This window comes from Martes martes, assembly GCF_963455335.1.
Source record: "Martes martes genome assembly, chromosome: 11".
Taxonomy (NCBI): Eukaryota; Metazoa; Chordata; class Mammalia; order Carnivora; family Mustelidae; genus Martes; species Martes martes.
This window is the reverse complement of record NC_137899.1, coordinates 85,819,711-85,843,138: the sequence shown is the minus strand read 5'-3', so window position 1 is coordinate 85,843,138 and position 23,428 is coordinate 85,819,711. Positions and strand designations below refer to the sequence as shown.

The window sequence follows — 23,428 nt, the reverse complement described above, 5'->3', positions numbered from 1 at the left end:
AGCACCTTGGCAGAGTACCAAAGAGTTGCCAAGTTCATACTTGACCTAGCCTGAATATTAAGGTGGTTACTTAGCTCATCAATAATAGCATATGTGAGATCAAGGTCACAAGTCTGATGGTTGTATATGCCAGCGTCATTTTTATTCCAGACTTGCAGCGGCATTTTTAGTCTCAGCTAGTTTTATTGCAAATATAGGTCATTGCTAGAAGGCCTAGAGAGAAAGAATCCAGACTCATCACAACTACTTGTGGGACAAAAAGAGACCATTAAAACATTCATTCACTTATAGAACTGCCTTTATATAACCAAGATTATTGTTAGGTGAAGAGCTGGAGGAACTATGGACACAAAAGGTCAAGAAAGTCACAACTGAAAATATCAGCATAAAGCACTGAAATGCATGGTTTCAAATGCTCACCGGAAAGCTATGGAAATTCTCAAGAATCTCTCAGGAAGCCCTACCACCAATCTCAAAAGCTCACTGAGAAGCTGCTGTGTGACTCACTCCCTACCCATATGCCTGGTTGCAACTGCCTTCCATAGGTAGAATGTACTTCTCTGGCCCAATGTTAGGCTTGCCCCAGATGAACTGCTTTTTGCCAGTGGAATATGAGCAATTTGACTTATGCCCCATCCAAGGAGGAGCTTTAAGCACCCTCCAGGTTCTTGCATGGTATGGTTAGGTGCTTGCTTCTGCCCCTTACCATGAGAACAGTATGTCCCAGCCAGGACTAGTCCATCAGCCTCATGCCAGAATAAGATGATGTGTGGAGCAGAGCTAAATCTAGCAAGTTAACTTGAGTGGAGCAGAGCTGCAGCTGATCCCCAGACCCAGAAACAAGAAATAAAGGTGTGTCTTAAACCATTGAGATTTTGCAGTTGTGTTTGTATTAGTCTACACCCAGGGAATACTACGCAAGATTTTACATATACCTGTCTTTAAGATTCTTTTATGTTGAATTAAAGACCAAATTTCTAACTCTAGTTCAATTTCTCTTTATTAAAGTGCTTTCAGTAGATAAACCATGTTAATAGCAATCAACACGAACTTTACTGAGATATTCACAAATAAAAATCATCTATAAATCACTCAGGTAATGTTCTTCTAAACAGTAACAGTAATCACCATTGGACGTTGGTTAATCTGAATTTATTCCTAACCACGCACATGGGTTCTCAAATTGGAAGATTCAGTTACTTTAACATATGGGGCTGGCTGTCAATACCTGAATGCTATCCCAGCAAGTCAGCAAAAAAATGTTGTGATTTGAAACTAATCACTTTTCTTGGTATCTCAGTTTCTCCATCTGCACTGAGAATTAATCTTCCCTTAAGAGAAGACTTGTAAAAAAGTATGAAATGTTAAAGCTTAGCATACTTCTATGCCTCAGAAAGCATTCATGCGCATATTTTTAAAAAGGCAACTTATTTGTTCTTGACACAAATTAAATACTATATGGCTTTAAGAGAAATAGATTGATGACTGCTCTTTCCTTGAAAATTGCCTTTTCAGTTAAACCACATTAAAATAGATTAATAGGATTCATAAACTATATGCTTAGTGAATTACTTTGATTGTGATGAGGACAGCTGTCCTACTCAGGTAAAATTTACCAAGTATTTTAAGAAGTGTCATCTATTACATACTTACATTCTTCATTACCTTTCCATAAAAAGAGAAGTCCTGCTATCCTAAAGCTCAAAAAGCTAAAATCTGGGGCGCCTGGGTGGCTCAGTGGGTTAAAGTCTCTGCCTTTGGCTTGGGTCATGATCACAGGGTCCTGGGATCAAGCCCCACATCAGGCTTTCTGCTCAGCAGGGAGCCTGCTTCCCCCTATCTGCCTGCCTCTGCCTACTTGTGATCTCTGTCAAATAAATAAATAAAATCTTAAAAAAAAAAAAAAAAGCTAAAATCCAAGCTTTAGTTGGAGTTCTGGTCTAGTTCCTTTGGATATTGTCAATAACTGTATCATGACTTCCAAATGAGACTGTGGTTGACAGAATAAATAAGCCATTTCTTACAAGACCTCCTGGCACAATTAAAGTGGCCTGATGCTATCATAAAAAAGTTTTAGTAGTGTCCATGTCAGAGGGGAGAGCATTAAAAAAAAAAACAACAAAACTTGAAAATATAGATGACATAGTTGTGGGAATAGAAGAGGGAAAAAAAAATGATCCTGAGCAAATCAGAAGTTTTTCTAAAAACCTCATTTCTGCTGAGAAGTATGTGATTTTTTTTTTAAAGATTTATTTATTTGAGAGAGTGTGTTTGTGTGTGTGTGTGGAGGGGGGGTGGGCAGAGAAAGACTCCTCAAGCAGACTCCTCACTGAGTGCGGAGCCTCACAGGATGTGGGGATTGATCCCATGACCCTGAGGATCATGACTCAGGTCAAAATCAAGAGTCAGACATTTAACTAACTGAGCCATCCAGGCGCTCTGACAAGTATGTGATTCAAACTTCAGTAGAAATTTTTTTCCTCCAAGATTTTAGTTGTCAGAGAGAGCAGCAGGCAGAGGGAGAAGCAGGCTCCTGCTCAGCAGGGAGCCCGAAGCAGGACTTGATCCAAGACTCTGGGATCATGACCTGAGCCGAAGGCAGATGTTTAACTGACAGATGTTAACTGCCCTCAAAAGAAGTTTAAAGAGGTTGGTACATCAAGCCCTGTATTTTCAAAGAAGTGTGCAATACTTTTAGGTAGGAACAGTATTACTAAATCTCCATATGACACTTTGAAAGCACTCACAGTAAAAAGGAAAAAAAAAATCACTAATCAACATAGAAGAAAAATGGTTAGCTGTAATGCTCTTGCTATTCCATTCAATTAAAAAATAAATCGATCATGAGCACAAATGGACATAGCCATCTCAGTAAATAAAACCTCCTGTAATTACTTGTCACTAAAAAAATGAATTGGATTAAAGGGATAATTTTTTACAGTGTACCAGTCATTTGAAGACTGACGTAGCTTCAGAAAAACATGAAACATCCTTAGAGGAGGTCTATTTCCGACTAGCTGTAGCAAAGCACTCCATGCCCCATATACAATACACAGAGAAATAATTTTCAGATTGAACATAGATCTCTTCAGGAGTAAAGAAAAAAACACTTTACATGATATACCGTACTATAACATGCAGTATTTAGGTAACAGTAAATCATCATCCTTTAAAAGAAGGTGCAGGTTCTCTAAAATCATCTTTGAGCTAATCATTTTAGAGAGAGGTGTCAAAATTTTTAATTTAAAATACACAATTTCAAAGTTGGTTTTGCCAAACTTCTTATAGGTCCTAGGAATCCAGGATAAGCAAGAAGGAAATGTTCTCCCTATTTTATGACTTGCCTCTCCCATTACCTATGATGAATGTCATGGGTCAAATACCATGATAAACTTATTCTCATTCTTGGGGCCAGCAAAGGCTGGCCTGGTCCTGGTTCTGGGCAAGACTAAAGCAGGGAGCAGTCCCACAAAAGAGCCTATCCAGGACTGATCCAGCAGATTTTCAAGGCCAACTTGGCACCCAACTGACCCCAATGCAAGTTGACCAATCTGTTGTGACTCAGGATCCTAGCCTTGTACTATCTCCAGGCCCAAAGCCCCCAGAATGGCCCTGCACTACACTGGATGTCCTTGGGCTAGGCCAGCTTTCCCCTGGACAAGCACTCTCAGAGCTGGAAACAAAGGCCGAATGGGCAGGGTAGGCAGAGCACCATTTATTGGAGCTAAACCCCATCTATCAGATGTTTTGTTCCTAAGAGCTCAGTGACTCTGGAGCAGCTCCTCCCAACAGATGGGCTGTGAAAACACCTCTCTCTCCAGCCAGAGCTCATATGAATAGTGGAAATCCTCAGGCAGATCCAACCTCTGCCCCAGCACACTCTGCAAGCAGTTATCCACAGGTGAAAATTCAGAGTCCTGGGGTTTGTCATACCGGCGGCTGTTAAAAGCCTCAATGTTGGCTCTCAAGGTGCATTCTTCTGCTTGGAAGTCCCATGGCCTGGCATCGATGTCTGTGTTGGGGAAAGAAGAAGAACATGTATACAACTCAGGATTCTGCTCCTCGTACCATAGAGTTTATGGTCTATGGGATAAGAACAATTAAACTCAGAATTTCCTTTTTGTGGAGGGCAATGTACTAAGTGTATAATATGCTGTCACTCCAGTTTAAAAAATACACATGTATATGCAGAGACTATCTTTGGAAGGGTAGTCTAGAAACAGCTAACAGTGATTACCACTGAGAAGGAAATAAGGTCCCTGAGAGAGTGGACATTTTTTTTTAACCTGTACTTTCTTTTCATTATTTTATTTTCTTACTAGGTGTATATATTATATTTTCCAAAAAGGCAACTCAATTCCCTTTATTGAGCTTTCCTAGGGTATGGGAGTTACCCATTTGAATGGAATCACCAGCTCTCAAGGAATGGAAAGAGGCAGGAAGAGGTACAACAAGGATAATCAGAATGGACCAATTACTGAAGAATTTACTGATTGCTTCCCTGTGACCTCTCCCAGCATATGATAAATGTATGTGTCAGCATATGTTAAAATTATGAGGTAAAATCTTCCATGAAGGTAAAAACAGAAAACAGATAATCTGCTTTCTTCCTTATTTACCCCACTCAGACACTTATTTCAGGGCTAGAGATACATCTTTCCCAGATTTCTCATGTCCCACATGCAATGGTTTATCTCTTTTTCTTAAAAGATTTTATTTTTGGGGCACCTGAGTGGCTCAGTCAGCTAAGCATCTGCCTTTGGCTCAGGTCATGATCCCAGGGTTCTATGAAAGCATGTATGCACAAGTGGGGGGAGGGGCAGAGGGCGAGAATCTCAAGCAGATTCTCTACTGAGCCTGGAGCCCCACATGGGGCTTGATCCCATGACCGTAAGATCATGACCTGACCCAAAACCAAGAGTTGGCTGCTTAAGCAACTGAGCCACCCAGGTGCCCCTAAAATGGATTTTTATAGTTAATATAGGACCTGGGCACATGCTAGAATTTGGGGGCAGTAACCCTAATGTTTGTTATATCAGCACCTGACTATAATTACAACTTTCTTATCCAAACTATGTAACAATTCATACCAAAGAGTAAAGATAACTGTTTACTTAGTTTCTTTTTTAAGGATTTTATTTTTTTACTTGAGAGATAGACAGCATGAGAGGTGGGGAGAGAAGGGCAAAGGGAGAGGGAGAAGCAGACTCCCCAATGAGCATAGAGCCTGACAGGGGTGGGGGGGCTTGATCCTAGGATCCTGAGATCATGACTGGAGCTGAAGGCAGACACTTAACCGACTGAGCCACCCAGGAACCACTTATTTAATTTTGATTAAACCCTGGGAAACTCCTGGAGGTCAAGAGCTCTGAGAATACTCACCATTCCCATAAGCCCAGTCATCATTCATGCGGTGGCGTACTTTCTGATAGATGGCTGACATGGTTTTCATGTTACTTTTCCTCCACTGGCGCCCCAGGTACTTGGTCTGTATTTTTAGCAGCTTCAGAACATAAAGTTGCAGCATGGCCTGTTTGACCTTGAGGGCCCGCTTTAAGATTGGAGCTGATTTGAATACCACCAGCATCTACCCATTTAAAGAGGGGTAGGAGTGAAGAAAGGCAGGTAAGGATCTAAAGTGTCTTGGAACTTCCAACTCACAAACAATTAAGCCAAACTTGACTGGTCTCAGAACCCTGGGGGAGCTTTTGGGAATCTGTGGTCTAGGTTCTATTTATATTTAGTCTTCAAGAACATAGAGGAACCACTCCATTTATATGTCACAATTCAAAGTTTCTAATATTCAAAGTATGTGATATAAAGAACAATATAATTTCATCAGCTACACATTCCATTTCTACTCTTACCAGTTTCTTTTGTATCTTCTGGATACATAATTCTATGTACACATATTATTTTTATTAACAAAAACCACAGCCAACTATATATCCTGTCACATTGTTCCATACCTTGCTTCTTATTTAAAAATATATCTTGAAAATTACTCCATATCAATATTGAACTGCCTCATTCCTTTTTTTTCCTGCCTCATTCTTTTTAATGGTTGGATAATATTCTATTATAAGGATATACCAGTTGGTCCTGTATTAATAGGCTTTAGATTGTTTCCGGTCTTTCATGATTCATGCTGTAATGAATAATCTTAGACTTGCATCATTTGGGATATGTGCTTATAATCCAATATAAATCCATATAACAATGCTAACTTTCCAACCAGAGCTGCCCTGGTGAAGGGTCCGTATTCAGCTCCTTGTAAAGAAATGGACTGGTGAATAATTATCTCATGTGGAATAAATGCCCAGAATTAGGTGTTCACGTTATGTAGCATTCAGTATCTCCCTATAGAGCTCACAAAGCAGGAAGTCCATAAATATTTAAGATTAAAAAAATTCAGTCAGATGGACACCTCTATGATCTGAAGCCCCACTCACCATGGTTCTGGAATGCTTCCATTTGGTCAGTTTGTTGAGCAACCTCAGAAGGTTGATGCAGGAAAAGAGGTTTCTCCAACAGAATTGGTTGTTGTCTCCAGCTTCCTGTAATAAAGCACGCCCACCATTACCTCAACACTTATAAGGCTTTCATTCCCACAGAAGCCTGGAAGTCACCACTGGTAAGTGTAGGTGAGGCCTTCCTTATGAAATGCTACCTCCTCACCATTCTGTTCTTCATACACTAAGGTCTCAAAGCATGCAATATTCTTTATCTGAAAACACACAGCTGCCAATCCTGGAAGGCTATACCTAGAGCAAGTACTGAATAGAAAGAGGATACATGAACATAAGAACGCCACTCAGGTTTCTTGTGTAACTTCCTCCTTTAGAATCAGAAAAGAAATGAAAGAACTTTACCCCTATAAACTTTGCTCTTACATAAACTGTTTTTGTAACTGCTGGGAGTTATTCTGGTAGATTCCTTCCTTCTTTCCCTTCCCTTCCCTTCTTTCCTTTTCTTCCTTTCTTCCTTTTTTAAGTAGGCTCTAAACCCAATGTGGGGCTTGAACTTATGATCCTGAGATCCAGTCACATGCTCTACTGATTGAGCCAGTCAGGTGCCCTATTCTGGTAGATTTCAAACTATGTTAGATGGATCTGATGTTCATTACGTTTGAATTTTTAAAATCATCCTACACCCTCCTTTATCAAACCCTATTGCAGTAAATTGCTTAATTCTCCAGCATGGAAGAAAAATGGCAGATGGTAAATTCTAACCAGGTGTTTCTCTTATATGTTTATTGATAGCTTGTGAGCACCCAACCAGAGATAACAGATGGATGTCAGATTAGAAACAGGTATCTACTTACAGAAACATTTTTCAGGGACAAAATAAGAGCGCTTCTAGATTCAGGGGCCTGTAAATATACTGATGTCAGAAGCTATATGAATCAATGAGCATGCATGGTGGCCGAACTAACATCTTGGAAATTCTTAACGCCTACAATTTGATAGGAGGATGTAAGAGTAGGAGACAAGGTGTAGAAATGAGCTGTTGTCTAAAGAATGGAAAATACCCCCTCCTTTCCCAAATTAATCCAAAGTAAGCAAGATAGACATACATCTAATGTAGAAGGAACATGCAGGATTTTTGAGAGTATTAGGCTCTACTAAGAAATAAATAAGAGTAAGGGCCAAAAAGTTTCAGGGAAACTTTTTAGACATATTATTTAGAAAAAATGTTCTCCTTCCTGCAGTAAATGTTCAATATTGTTTTTAGAACTAGTCCCTGGAGAACCATTTGTTTCCTTCTAAGAGAAAATTCCATGGGAGTTTCCACTCTAGTGCATCAGCTAGTTGGCTTGTCCAAAACAGAGAGGTTCTACAGATGTTCCATCTTGTGTGGCTAACAGAGGAATGGACTCTTAAATGTATGTGTATGTATGTGTGTGTGTGTGTGTGTGTGTGTGTGTGTGTTTAAGAAGCAGGGGAAATAGAGAACATATAGGGGAGGCCATGTATATCTCCACTGTGAGCTTCCTTTATCCTGACTTCTAATATGATAGCAGCATAAACAGCCTTGCATTCCTTAGCACCTCAAAAAATATGGGAGTTATGCCTGACTGGCTCAGCTGGTAGAGCATGTGACTCTTGATCTCAGGGTCTGAGTTCAAGCTGCATGTTAGTTGTATGAGCTCACCTTAAAACAAACAAACAAACAAATGGGAGTAGGGGTATGGCTTGTGGAAGCAGCCCTGGAGTAGACACTAGGATACCTGGATTATGGCTTTGACCCTGGATGTATGATAGTAGATAAGCCATTTCCCTGTTTCTTGTAAGAGGTTGAATTAGATCATCTTTAAGATTCTTTCACCTCTGATCATTTAATAATATAAATAATGAATAAAAACTTCACTTAAAAAGTGAAGTTTTAAGTGAAAGTAAGCTGATCGTGGCTGCTTTTTCCTCAAAGCTCAGTCTCAAGAGTCCCAGGAAAGATACCCTAGTTCCCTCCTGAAGATAGTCTCATCTGCCCAGGGTCTTGCTCTCTTTTTTTTCTGATAATGGTTCCCCACCGACTAAAACTACCTCCAATTCCTGCATCACCAGATGTTGCCTGAAGTTGGCACTGAGAGAACACACGCTAATTCATGGCTACCTCAGGATAGCAGATCCCAGATTTGTCTGTTTGCAGCAACAAGCTTGACATGGAGCCCTGCTCAAGCCTTCTGCCTTCTTCAAACACAACAGATAATCATTTTCCAGAAGACCTTTAGCTCCATGGGGTGCCTTTCTAGATTTGCCAGACTTGAGGGTTTGTTTATTTGCTTATGTTCATTTAGGGCAAATGGCCTGCTTTCTCTTTTTTGGGAGGCAGGACTTAGCATATTGAGTAAAATGTAAACTTCGGGGGGGGGGGTTAATATTTTGTGAGCAGCAGCATTTGGCCGTATTCCCTTGTTTCTGATACTTTATACTAGCCAAATCAAGACCTTCACCCACTCACTTTCTACCAGCAAAAGCTGAGAGAAGGAAACATTTGCACATGTTCCACTTGCATACACAAACATTTATTCACAAAAACAATCCCATTTACGGGCGCCTGGGTGGCTCAGTAGGTTGAGCCTCCGCCTTCGGCTCAGGTCGTGATCTCAAGGTCCTGGGATCGAGTCCCGCATCGGGCTCTCTGCTCAGCGGAGAGCCTGCTTCCTCCTCTCTCTCTGCCTGCCTCTCTGCCTACTTGTGATTTCTCTCTGTGTGTGTCAAATAAATAAATTAAAACAAAACAAAGCAAGCAAACAAACAAAAAAAACCAATCCCATTTACAACTGTACCCCCCCAAACCCCCCCCAAAACAAAAAACTATGAATAAACTTAACCAAAGAGATGAAAGACCTCTACCCTAAAGAGTATAAAACACTGATGGAAGAAATTAAAGAGGACACAAAGAAATGGAAAGGCATTCCATGCTCGTGGATTGAAAGAATATTATTAAAATGTCTATGCTACCCAAAGCAATCTACAGATTTAATGCAATCCCTATAAAAAACCCAACATTTTTCACAGAACGAGAGCAAACAATACTAAAATTTGCATGAAATCACAAGATCCTGAATAGTGAGGAAATTTTGACAAAGAAAGGCAAATCTGAAGGTTATCACAATTTCAGGCTTCAAGTTATATTACAAAGCTGTAGTAAGCAAAATAGTATGGCTCTGGTACAAAACAGACATATAGATCAATAGAACAGAATAGAAAACCCAGAAAGAAATCCACAATTATATGGTCAATTAATCTTTGACAAAGGAGGAAAGAATATACATTGGGAAAAAGATAGTCTCTTCAACAAATGGTATTGGGAAAACTGGAGCGCTACATGCAAAAGAATGTATTTTCTTTCACCGATACAGAAAAACTCAAAATGGAAAATGACCTCCATCTGAGACCTGAAACCATAAAAATCCTAGAAGAGAGAACAGGCAGTAATTTCTCTGACATCAGGCCATAGCAACATCTATTTTTCTAGATATATCTCCTGAGGCAAGGGAAATTAAAGCAAAAGTAAACTATTGGGACTACATCAAAATAAAAAGCTTCTACACAGCAAAGGAAACAATCACAACTAAAAGGAGACCTATGGAATGGGAGAAGATATTTGCAAATGACATATCCCACAAAGGATTAGTATCTAAAATATATAAAGAACTGATACAACACCCCAAAAACAAATAATCCCATTTAAAAATGGGCAGAAGACATGAACAGACACTTCTCCAAAGAAGACATCCAGATGCCCAACAGACACATGAAAAGATGTTCAATGTCACTCATCACCAGGGAAATGAAAATCAAAACTACAATGAGGTGTTACCTCACACCAATCAGAATGGCTAAAATAGAAAACACAGGAAACAACAAATTTTGGTGAGGACATGGAGAATAAGGAACTCTCTTGCACTGTTGGTGGAAATGCAAACTGGTTCCTCAAAAAGTTAAAAATAGAACTACCCTATTTTCCAGTGATTGCACTACTTGGCATTTACTCCCACAAAAACACAAAAACCCTAATTCAAAGGAATACATGCACCCCTATGTTTATTGCAACATTATTTACAACAGCCAAGATATGGAAGCAGCCCAAGTGTGCATTGATAGAAGAATGGATAAAGAAAATGTGGTATATAAATATAATGAAATATTTTTCAGTCATAAAAAGGAATGAAATCTTTTTTTAAAAAAAGATTTTATTTATTTATTTATTTGACAGACAGAGATCACAAGTAGGTGGGGGTGGGCGGAAGGCAGGCTCCCCACTGAGCAGGGAGCCCAATGTGGGGCTCGATCCCAGAACCCTGAGATCATGACCTGAGCCAAAGGCAGAGGCTTAAGCCACTGAGCCACCCAGGCGCCCCAAATGGAATGAAATCTTGCCATTTGCAACAACATGGATGAAGTTAGAGTACAATAATAAGTGAAATAAGTCAGAAAAAGATAAATACCATATGATTTCACTCATATGTGGAATTTAAGAAACAAAACAAATGGGTAAAGGAAAAAAAAGAGAGAGAGAGAAAGACAAACCAAGAGACTCTTAACTATAGAGAACAAACTGATGGTTACCAGAGGGTAGGTGGGTAGGGGGAAAATAGGTGAAGGGGGTTAAAGAGTACATGTATGATTAGTACTGAGTAATGTTATAGAATTGCTGAATCACTACATTGTATACCTGAAATGAATATAACACGGCATGATAACTATACTGGAATTAAAATTAAAAACTTAAAAAAATTGTTTACACACACCTTGTGTCTAAAAATTCAGTTCAGGGATCACAACCTACCCTTCATAGTTTCTAAAGTACTATGAGGGTTCTGTTCTAAAAATCCATCTTAGCCCAGCTGTGTGAGCCAAGCCAAATAAAAACAGAGGCTTACTCCAGTTAGATGGATAATTAACTCACACGACTGCTGAAAGAACAGAGTGTTTCTTCCTCTTGTACTGAGGAAATCAGATTGGTTAGAATCTGAGCACTAGAAGAGACTTAGCTTTTAGACTTGGCTAATAAGTCTCGTCCAATTCTGTCATTCACAGAAGCAAAACCTGAGGCTCAGGGAAAGGAAGGGCTTGCTTAAGGTCACATAAGTGCCCAACCAGGGCCTGAACCTCTATCTCCAGTAATTCACTGAATTTTAATACACTCTGTCTTTATTTCAAGCAAGTAGGAGATAACAGTTTCCAGAAACAACAACGAAAATAGTGAGGTTTCCTGTATTAAAGGGGAGAGTGTGACTGAGTTTGGTCAGCCTATAACCAGACTGAGCCTTTAACGAAGTGCTTCTAGGGGTGCATGGCTGGCTCAGTTGGAAGAGCATGTGATTCTTGATCTCAGGGTGAATTCCAGCCCCATGTTGGAGGTAGATAGTACTTAAATAAATAAATAAAAACTAAAAAAAAAAAAAAAAAAAAAAAAAAAGAAGTGCTGCTAAGTGTTAAGTCTAACACATCTCAAACCTTCTCAGCTTATTAAAGTTCCTAGTGATTATTATTCTCATACTGAAAACCAGCTCTTCATCGAAAATCAGAATTATTAATATTAGCTTGGTTGTTATGTAATGAATCCATGGGAGTTTTGGAAAAGATTATGGTCATCTGATGGCCCAACCTCTTCCTTTTATAGGTGGAACTCCTATACCCTACAGGAAACTTGCTCAAGATAACTTAGAGCTGTAGTTCTGTCTGCCTTTTCTATACTTACAAACTAGTCTATTTCTTCGCTTTAGGCTTCAGGTTTTTCATGCCATGTCAGCCCTGCATTTATCTGAACCTATTTGAAAAAACATTTGCTAGGTTTTAACACTTACTGACTGAAAACTCCAATAATAACCATTTCTTAGTAAACGATTCTTTTGATTCATTCCATTATTACGGTTCACACAATTGAAAATGAATTCATATTTTTAGCTTAGACTTTCTTTTCCCAAATCATTATAGAATAATTCCTTTGTCATATGGATTTCTGACAATTAAGTTACTGCTAGATTAAGAACCCAGATATCTGGGGCACCTGGGTGGCTCAGTCATTAAGGGTCTGCCTTCAGCTCAGGCCATGATCCCAGGGTCCTAGGATCAGGCCCCACATTGGGCTCCCTGCCCAGCAGGAGGCTTTCTTCTACCCAACCCCCCCCCACCCCCTGCTTGTATTTCCTCTCTCACTGTGTCTCTCTCTGTCAAATAAATTACGTTAAATTAAATTAAATTAAAACTTTAAAAAAAAGAACCCAAATACATAAAAGAGAGCTGCAATTCTTAAGTGGTGTGAGTGAAAAAGGAAGAAGAGAAAATCTCAAAATCATCTGGGGAGCTTTAGCAAACTATTTGTGCCCTGGAGAGGGATCTGGGCAAATGAGTTTGAAAAATCATTCCAGAGGGGTGTCTGGGTGTGGCAGTCAGTTGAGCCTCCAGACTCTTGGTTTCTGCTCAGGTAGTGATCTCAGTTGTGAGATGGAGCCCCAAATAAGGCTCTGTGCTCGGCATGGAGCCTGCTTGAGATTCTCTGTTCCTCTCTGCTTTTCTTCTCACTTGTGTGTGCTGGTGTGTGCACATGCGCGCTCTCTTTCAAATAAATAAATAAATCTTAAAAGAAAAAAAGAAAAAGAATTCCAGAGATTCTAATCTCCTCTATTACCCATTACAGAAATGGTGACTTAACAGGTAAGTCAGCTAAGTCAGTTAAAAAACATTTATCCATGGTCCTTCCTCTATATAAATATACCTCATAGAAAATGGATAAATACCTTATGATGTGCTCACATTATATCTAGAACAGAGAAACAATAATGCTAAAGGCAATATTGGCTATAAATAGTGATGACTTTTGAATGTCAGAAGACTTTATTCAAAAATTAACTTAATAATTTCACTTGCATATATCTAAAAGGAAATGCCAAATGTTTCTTTGCAAATGGCTAGGTCATGCAAATTCTGACTCACTGTTTTGGCTCTACCTAGCTATTAGGTTTTGGACAACACTTTACCACTCTACCCATTTCCTCATCAGTAAAGGATGGGATTTAGCAAGATACAAAGAAACTTATAGCTCTGATACTCAGTGATTCCATAAATACTACTTTTTCTCATTCCTCTATTCTTAATTTATAGGCCTATTTGAGCATTTACATTGTTCAAAATATGCCCTTCTTTGTACGTGAAGCTGCTGTTACTAAATCATATTCTGTAGGAAAAAACAAGTATTTTGAACTCTGGGTTGGCTTTGCAGCAGCGACAATAGATTTACACAGAACTCTCCATATTTTTTTTTTTTGGTCCACATCTCTGTAAGGAGAGGAAAGGAGAATGGGATGTAATCTGTATGATTTCTCTTTAGGACCAACAGGCCCACAAAGAAAGCAGGCCTACAATCTTACCCTCATTTCAATATACTCTGAAAGCAGTGGTTTTAAGATTTTTTTTACTGCACATATCTCTCAGTAAATAACTTTTGTTGTACTCATAAATATACATGTTTACTTCTAAGATAGAAATGCACTATTGTAATGATACTATGTATGTTCTAATACACACTTATAGAAAGACAAAATGATATTTATACACACAAAAGATCAAAATTTTCCATCCTCCAAAGCATCATCTTGCACACTTTACTTTTTAATTCCACTGCCCTAAACAACCATCAAAATACTGAGCATTCTACAATACTTGCTGAAGCCATATCCACTGCCTTTCCTTTTTTAAAAAAATTATTTTTATTAACATATAATGTATTATTTGCCCCAGGGGTACAGGTCTGTGAATCATCAGGCTTACACATTTCACAGCACTTACCATAGCCCATACCCTCCCCAATGTCCATAACCCAGCCACCCTATCCTTACCCCCCTCACCCTCCAGCAGCTCTCAGTTTATTTTTCCACTGCCTTTTCTAGCAGTCTCCTTCCAAAGACCATACCTTTCTTCCACATGACCATATAGTCACTAGCCTCTTATGTCTTATGTTTTCCTACTTTAGTGGGTTGAATTTGAATACAGACATTTGGAGATACAGAAACTGTAAGCCTTCCTATACCAGGTGGGTAGTACATTGGTAAGTATGGCCTGTTGTAGAGCTAAGTATTTTGACAAAATGGGAAGAATTTAGAATTTGGAGTTATACAGGGAATATTGAAATAAATGCCCAACAGTAGTAGAAAGCAATCATTTTCAAAAAATTAAGGAGTGGAGTGGTGGGGTTATGGATATTGGGGAAGGTATGTGCTATGGTGAGTGCTGTGAAGTGTGCAAACCTGGAAATTCACAGACCTGTACCCCTGGGGCTAACAATACATTACATGCTAATAAAAAATTTTAAAATCATATGAAAAAATTAAGGAGTGGAATATTATGTATAGCTATTAAAAATCATGTTCTTAAATATGTTCGAAGTCATATTGTGAATATTTAAATTTTATTAGGTGGATTAAAACATGTGCAAAGTCCTTATTTTCTTAAATAAGGTATGTGTGTATATATATGAATTAATAAGTACATATAGTGTACTATAGGATACTATAGTATACATATAAATGAGTATAGGAAAATATTAGCTGGTTATATGTAGGTAGTATAATAAGGTATTTTTGTTTTCTTCCCCATATTTTTCTGTATTTATCTAATTTTCTGCAATAGTATATACTGATATTATAAGCAGGAAAAAAAACTTGAAATATTATTTAAAGAAAATCCTCTACATTTATAAAAAAATCAATACATTTTCTGTTTATAATTAATTCACTACACCTGGAAAAGAGATGCATTTTACTCATATAAACATTAGTCTTTTCTGAGTACAGAAGCCATCAGTTTAGATAAACAAACCATTATACTGAGGACCTATGTGGCATAAACTTGCTCGTTACTTAAGCCCATCATTAGGCTCAGGGGGACATACACCGTAAATTTAAGCCAACAACAAAAAAATCTGTGGTTACCAATCGAAACCACCAGGTGCCACTGTTGCTTTACAGAAAGAAGAGGAATACCTAGCACCAATTGGTTTCTTTAGAATAGGTACGTGCTTTTAACCTGCGCATGGATAACAATAAAATCTTTTCAGAGGCAGAACAATTATTTCAATAATTTTATGCTCATATCCCAAAAGGTAAATCAGAAGAGATTTGAAGTTATAGTTCCCATCAATTTCCTACATATGGGATTGAAAAAAGAGAACATATTGTATCAAGAAATAGATTTCAGCCATAAAACCTGACTTTACGTTTTGAAATACCCCACTTATAGTAGCATTTTAATGCTGTTTATCACTGTTTTCTGTGAGAACGTGCATTCTTCATTCTAACTCTAAACAACAGAGATGTAAGTCTCTACCCTGGCTCTGCGACTTCTAACTGTAAGGTTTTGGCAGTAAGCTTCCATCTATGAAATAGTAATACCAAGCTTACACAGTTATTTTAAAGACTGAATAATATCATGTGCATAAACAGGGTTATTAGACAACTTATTGCTTCTCTCTGCAGGGATAAGAAGTTCTCAGCTTCCTTGGCCACTGAAGTCGCATCTAAGTGAGACAGGAAATCTTTGCCCTGATGCTAAAATGGGTGCTAGACATAGTATCTTAAAACACAGGTCTTTTTCTAATTCAGGATCTATCACTATGACAAGTCACTTCATCCACTGGGCCTTCTGGTTCCTCATCTTTGAAATAGGGGATTGGGCTAAATGGCTCTCAGGTCACCTCCAGCCAAGAATCCTGTTTCTATAAAACCTGTTCCACAGAGGGTATCATTCTATTTGTGCATAGTACACTTTTCTAATGCAACATTTTGCAAGTATTTAAGTTGGGAGGCAAAGGGTTGTGGGACAATGGGTGCTACGATCCAACATTCAGCATTTGAGCTCCTTTCAGGTACCAAACACAGTGCTAGACTCTGGGGATATAAAATGAAGATGATATCATCCCATCTCTTCCTTCAGGGAGTTTTCAGTCAAGTGGAGAAACAGATATAGATAACCAAGTACCATGCAACAGAGTGAGGGTGTGGACTGAGTGTATCTAAGGAAGTGTATTTATATGAGGCAGACAGTTAATCTTCAGGATGCTGTTGATCAGTTTAATGAAATTAAAGTAATTCTGAGGGACTTTTCTTTTTTTTTTTTTTTTAGATTTTTTTTTTTTTAATTTATTTGACAGACAGAGATCACAAGTAGGCAGAGAGGCAGGCAGAGAGAGAGGAGAAAGCAGGCTTTCCACGGACCAGAGAGCCTGATGCGGGGCTCGATTCCAGGACCCTGGGATCATGACCTGAGCCAAAGGCAGAGGCTTTAACCCACTGAGCCACCCAGGCGCCCCCTGAGGGACTTTTCTGATTTGCTTAAAGTTGTTTCCATGGTGAAGAAATTTCTGGGTCATTCTTCTGTGGGTATTATCAACTTTTGGTTTAAAGAGATCTAGGCAAGGTATTTTCTGAAGTACACACTCCTGGGTTTTATAATCTATATGAAAATGAAAAGTGAGTAGTCTATAGCATAGTGGAAAGGAGACAGATCTTTGTTTGGAATAGACCAGTAGAGCTTCTCCTGCCATTTAGCACAGATGTTCACATTCAATTTCGGTCCCATTATCTTTCTAAATTCCCTCTCCTCCTTAGTGTTTGTCACTGATCTTTTCTCTTCTCTGCAAATTGCTATGCTCAGTTTTTCCAAAATTTTCTCAGCTGAGTCAGCAGCTCTAAACCCCCACTGACACTGTGCTCTTGCCAATATACATTTATTGATCTGAGACACCCAAACCAGCACATTATGGAACTGGAGAAGAAATGGAAGAGCAAATACCAGCTTCTGCCATTTGGTAATTTCAAAAGCTACCAAATCTCCCTCTGCTTACCAGACTCTCTGTAGTAAGCTCCGGCAAATCCTGAATGGTACAGCAAGGGTAATCCAGGACCGAAATGCTGCAAAATGCAGAGAAAGGGCAGGCTTTAGGGAAATAGCAATGGCAGGAAATGGCTAATTCTGAAATGGCAGGAATTATTTCTCTCCAGCAGGCCCAATCTATTTCCCAAATTACTTAGTGACCTCAGCTGAAACTGAGGGTTGTGGTGACAGGCAACTCCAGCTCTAGTCATGAGAAGAACCCACAGAGTTCCTTCAAGCCAGTCTCCATCTAGCAGATGGAAAAGAAGGCAGCAAGAGAGCCTCTGGTATAGCCACCTCTCTCCTCTCTTCTTTAAAGAGTAAGGACACTTCCGTTTTTGCATTTAAGTGTATGCTTATGTGTATGTGTCAACTGTGTTCCCAGAGATGCTGCCCAAACTTAACCCACTTAGTAACAACCTGTGGACATAGGGTGAAATGAAGACCTTTCCTATGTCCTTTACCAGATGTTTCTGAAAGCCAGGAGCTCTGGGAAATGATCGTGGAAGCCATTCTTTTTTTTTTTTTTTTTTTAGGATTTTATTTCTTTATTTGACAGACAGAGATCACAAGTAGGCAGAGAGGCAGGCAGAGAGAGGGGGGGAAGCAGGCTCCCTGCCGAGCAGAGAGCCCGATGGGGGCTTGATCCCAGGACCCTGGAATCATGACCTGAGCTGAAGGCAGAGGCTTTAACCCACTGAGCCACCCAGGCGCCCCCGTGGAAGCCATTCTTGAAGGAAGCTTAAGCCAAAGGCAGCTTCCCTCAGCAGGGCCAATCTAGTAGCTCAAGAATGGTAATAGCATTGGGGCATCTGGGTGGCTCGGTCAATTAAGTTTCCAGTCCAACTAGATCTCACTTCAGGTCATGATCTCAGAGTTATGAGATCAAGCCCCATATCAGGCTCTGTGCTGGGCATGGAACCTGCTTAAGATTCTCTCTCTCTTTCTCTCTCTCCCTCTGCCCACCCTTCCCCAGCCCCACTTACACCATGTATGTTCTAAAAAAAAGGGGGGGGGGAATGATAACAGTATCTGCCCCCAGAACTGACAGTGGGGGACTATAAGGGAGCTAGAGGCTCTGCGGTGAGCCCAGGGAAGCACGAATGAGTAGGTATGGGAAATGATGCACTGCATTACGACAGGGACATGGTTACTCAAAATTATAGTTTTTTCTTTCATTTTCTCTCTTCTTCATTGGTACAATGCAGGATTTAACTCATCTCTAATGCTCCTTCTGATTCTGACATTCCCTAAGGTTTATAACCAATCTATTTGAACTAGCGCAATTGGAAGTAGATAAAGGATGCGGGCAATGCAAGGGCCATAAAGAGGAGTGTGGGTTTCTCTCTCTCTTTTTTTTTACCTTTTTTTTTTTTAAGATTTTATTTATCTATTTGACAGACAGAGATCACAAGTAGGCAGAGAGGCAGGCAGATAGAGAGGGGTAGCAGGCTCCCTGCCGAGCAGAGAGCCTGCCGTGGGGCTCGATCCCAGGACCCTGGGATCATGACCTGAGCCGAAGGCAGAGGCTTTAACCCACTGAGCCACCCAGGCGCCCCGAGGAGTGTGGGTTTCTTGGACTTGTCTCCATATTTCGAAAGTCAAAACTCTATCCAAGCAAAAGGCAACAATTTATTTACCTAGAAATGTTTACCTTTGTCCAAGAAACCCATAATGATAACCTAGGGGAACCAAGGTAGGAGAAGAGAGGGCAGTGGGTCTACCTATAACATTGTTCATCATCTTAATCACTCTTCTGGATTCTCCAAGGGTTGCCAGTTCTGTACTTACTGCTCCATTAGTATAAATATTCTTGGCTGGCTTATCCACTTATCTACCCACTTCCCACAAAGCCCCATGGCAAAGTAGATGCTGGCAACCAGGAAATGGGGGCAGGAAATCAAAGATAGATTTGTGCCATCCTCTGCGAACTGAATTCTAGCCTCAGGGGGCAAAAAATAAAGTTACAAGTTTCTGGAATATCTGTCTAGATTGTAAAAGCCATGAGGAAACTGTCCAAGAAGGGGTTATGGCCGCTCCAAGTTCTCAGGGATCATGCCACAGTAAAGTTTATAGGTGGTGTAGAAGAGGACCACCTTATCCTGGCCAAACTTAGTTATTGATTAGTCTGGCACTACCATTCTTCCAATTCCAAATAGAACCTGATGTACACCTATCAGATTATTTACCCTCCCCTTCCAGGCCCATGGTAGGGGTTGGTATTTAATTCCTGAGCCCCTGCCACACTCGATTGATCCAGGGGTGGACCTCTTACTGGAAATGTGGAGCAGGGCTCTCGTATGTTTATCTTAACTGATACTTATACAAAAGCTCTAAGATATAGTCAGGGAATGAATTGTTTTAAAAATTTTTAAAAGATTTTATTTATTTATTTGACAGACAGAGATCACAAGTAGGCAGAGAAGCAGGCAGAGTGAGAGGAGGAAGCAGGCTCCCTGCTAAGCAGAGAGCCTGATGTGATGTGGGGCTCGATCCCAGGACTCTGGGATCATGACCTGAGCCCAAGGCAGAGGCTTTAACCCACTGAGCCACCCAGGCACCCAGCGAATTATTTTAATTTTAACATGAAAATACTGTGGCTCAAAAAAACCAGGGTCCTTACTTGAGATTACATAGCTAGCAAATGGCAAGTCTCATGACTTCAGAAAGTTCTATGTGTATATGTGTATTTTATTTTTATTTTATTTTTTAAAATATTTATTTATTTAAGGGCACCTGGGTGGCTCATTCAGTTATACATCTGCCTTCTGTTCAGGTCATGATCCTAGGGTCCTGGGATCAAGCCCCACATGGGGCTCCCTGCTCAGCTGGGAAACTGCTTCTCCCTCTTCCTCTGCTCCTTTCCCTGCTCATTCTCTCTCTCTCTCACATAAAAAAAAAATAAAATCTTTAAAAAACTTTGAGAGAGAGAGAGAACAAGTGTAGGGGATGGGGAGGGAGAGGGAGAGAAAGAATCTCCAGCAGTCTCCTTGCTGAGTGAGGAGCCCCATGCGGGTCTCAATCCCAGGACCTTGAGCTCATGACCTGAGCTGAAATTAAGAGTCAGACACTCAACCTACTGATCCACCCAGGTGCCTCTGTGTACTTTAAACTACATATAAGTAGGCTGCCTCTCCATGGTGGACTTTCAGGCAGTACAAGATTGGTGAGGCACGGTTTCCTGGCCCTCTCTAGTCACCCCAAGTAATCAGATCAGCCTTCTTTTTTTTTTTTTTTTAAGATTTTATTTATTTATTTGACAGAGAGAGAGAGAGAGATTGAGCACAAGAAGGGAGAGTGGAAGAAGGAGAAGCAGGATCCCAGCTGAGCAGGGAGCCCGATGCTGGATTCGATCCCAGGACCCCAAGATCATGACCTGAGCTGAAGGCAGTCGCCCTAACCAACTGAGCCACCCAGGCGCCCTCAGATCAGCCTTCTTACTTCTACTTTGGGAACTCATCCTCTGGTAAACTCTAATATGCTTCTAGTTCTTGTGGAAGTAGCAAACTAAAGAACAAGGATTTACTCTGTAAACCCCAAGTCCCCACTTGACTGGAGGAGTGAAAAGCAATTTGTATTCATAACAATTGTGACCAGAAAACAATTTTTGTTTTGATCCGGCCTCTACTGCTTACTTAAGTTGTCTCACTAGCATATTAATCTTGAGCAAGTCGATTAAACTTACCGAATTTGTTTACTAATTGGTGAAATGAGAATAAAACTTGTTGTAATACTTTAACCATTACTGAGGAGATTAAATAAAATACCATATATATGTTTTATTACAAACTGATCTAAGTAAGGGTGTGTTATTTATTTTCAGTTACAAATTCTGCATAACACTACAGTTTACAAAGTGGTATAATTGTTCCAACTAATGATTTAAACTAAGATCAGGGCTGGCCAGATAAGAAGGTTGTTTCACCAAAAACAAAAAAACCCAAAAACTTCCAATCCTTCTGCCATAGGGCTAAAATTTCATTGTTGCAGTTTTATTTATTTGAGTTATGACATTTTTTTTAGTTTTCAAAACTATTAAAATACAAATAGCTCTGTGAAGAGGCCAAATCATATACCACATCAACTAACACTTCAAGGAAATTAAATTTAAGCTCTAAAAGAAAAGGGACTAGGGGCAAAAAGAGAACTGAAAGGCTCAGAGATGATGTATATTTTTCAACCCATACCTAAACAGAACTTAGAAATAAACCTGTCCAGAGCCCATACCTGTTTTTGGCAGTGATGTACGACAAGATATTTTGATTGAAGAACTTCAGGATCAATGGAATGCAGTTGGCAAATACCAAATGTTGTGACACATATTCAAACTGGATTAAAAGATCAAAGCAGAAAGGGCTGCTTATTTGTGGGATAATAGAAGGTATATACGAAAAATAGGATGGGCAAGCACAACTCTAATATCCATTCCTAAGAATATCTACTGTCCACTTGTGTTATCAGTCCTCCTGTCTGAGAAGTGGGGAGCAGCATCATCTAGCCAGCTCATCCTGCATGGAGGGGGACAATCTGCAGTGTGTGTATGTAGCCAGCACCTGACCAAAAGCACAAAATATAAACAAGCCAAAAAGAAAATCCCACTCCAGATAAATAGAAGGAATTGCTGCAATATTTGTTCCTAAGCTCAACAAGAAAGGAAGACTCCCTCTGGGAGCTGTCTTCCATACCAAACCTCTGGTTCATAGTGTTTCGACAGTGATTGATAGAGCAGGAACAGGTGCAGTTTACTCCCAGCAACTGCTGGCATCATTCAGACAGGATGGATATGGCACACAGTAACCAAGTGAACCACTGGAATGTGGGCTCCAGCATGAGTCTGTCTGGTTCACCATATTATCCCTGGACTTTTGTCAGTATTTTAATGAATGGATTAACAAGAGCTCTTCGGTCAACAGATACTGTACTGAGAATAAGTTCAAGATCTCTCTGATGGGCTAATCCCAAGATCTCTTTGATGGGATAAACACCAGAAATAGGGATTCCATTTTGCTCTCTTGAATTTGGATGGGGTCTGTGTCTGGGAGGACCTAGTGGGCAGTATCCTGGAGTTGTATCACCTGGATGTTACCCGTGATGCACTGAGGAACATCAGACACAGTTTTCTTCCAGATCCAGAACCCAAACACTGGGACAGTACAGAAACTGGGTTGAAAAGCAAAAAATTGTGGTGCTTTAAATCCTGTAGCTTTTCTTGATCACCAAGAAGTAGCCTTGGCATCAAGCCAAGCTGCCCTCTGCCCCTGTGCGTGTGTGGTTAGAGGAGGGGAGTAAGCTTGTGCTGCCCATTTCTCTCTTCTGCTCAAATATTTTCTCCCTGGCAGCCGACCTGGGGTATTTTCCAAAGCTCCAGATGGAGCAGCCAATACATACCCGCTATGAAGTTATGGAAAATGTTTTTCAATTTGAGATGTGTCTGTAGCCTTGTTGGGATTCACCAACACTGACACACACTGGCAAGGACCATCAAGCCACCCACCTGTCTGGCTGTTGATCCACATACTGCCCACCAAGAGAAGCAGACAGAAAAAACATGTCTATGGTTCTCTGTTCTTTCTACTAGGAACACTATCTCCCTCCCACCCCTACTCCTCCCAGCCCTGCTGTTGCTCAGCAAACACTGGCAGAAGAAGTGCGAGAACCCAGGACACCTATAACACACCCAAAGATGTCTCTGAATGTACTAGAGTAGAGAAATACCCTGATTATTATATAGGCAAACCTGCATGGATACAGACCCTGCAGGAGGCTCTGTGCACTCTGAGAACCTGCTGTTCTAACAGCAAGCTTGGTTCTGACTTCTTAGGAGGAAAGTGGGGCAAAGACACTGAGCAGTCATGAGGTACCTCTTCTCCTCCCCATGTTCTCACCACAGAGACCATCCATTCCCTGCCCTCAGGTTTTCTGATATCTTGGCAATGCCCACAGTACCAAATCCAAACTCCTCAGCATGGTAAACAATGCCTTCGTGGGGAAGCAGCTTCTTAACTTTCTTACGCTTGGCTTCATTTATAAAACAGGGATAAAATAAGACC

At 40.1% G+C, this 23,428-nt stretch overlaps 1 protein-coding gene across 1 annotated transcript in view; it reads right to left on the bottom strand.

Annotated features, from left to right (window-relative positions):
• Positions 1-983: 983 nt before the first annotated feature.
• The window catches only part of STRIP2 (striatin interacting protein 2), a 47,843-nt gene continuing 25,398 nt past the window's right edge, over positions 984-23,428 (bottom strand). The window contains exons 17-22 of the mRNA XM_080818558.1: positions 21,606-21,706; positions 17,350-17,416; positions 6,453-6,557; positions 5,383-5,587; positions 2,550-4,012; positions 984-1,826 (exon numbers count right to left, since the gene is read on the bottom strand). Coding sequence (XP_080674684.1) covers positions 3,762-4,012; positions 5,383-5,587; positions 6,453-6,557; positions 17,350-17,416; positions 21,606-21,706 — 729 coding nt within the window. The 3' untranslated portion in view covers positions 984-1,826; positions 2,550-3,761. The remainder of the gene's footprint in view (positions 1,827-2,549; positions 4,013-5,382; positions 5,588-6,452; positions 6,558-17,349; positions 17,417-21,605; positions 21,707-23,428) is intronic.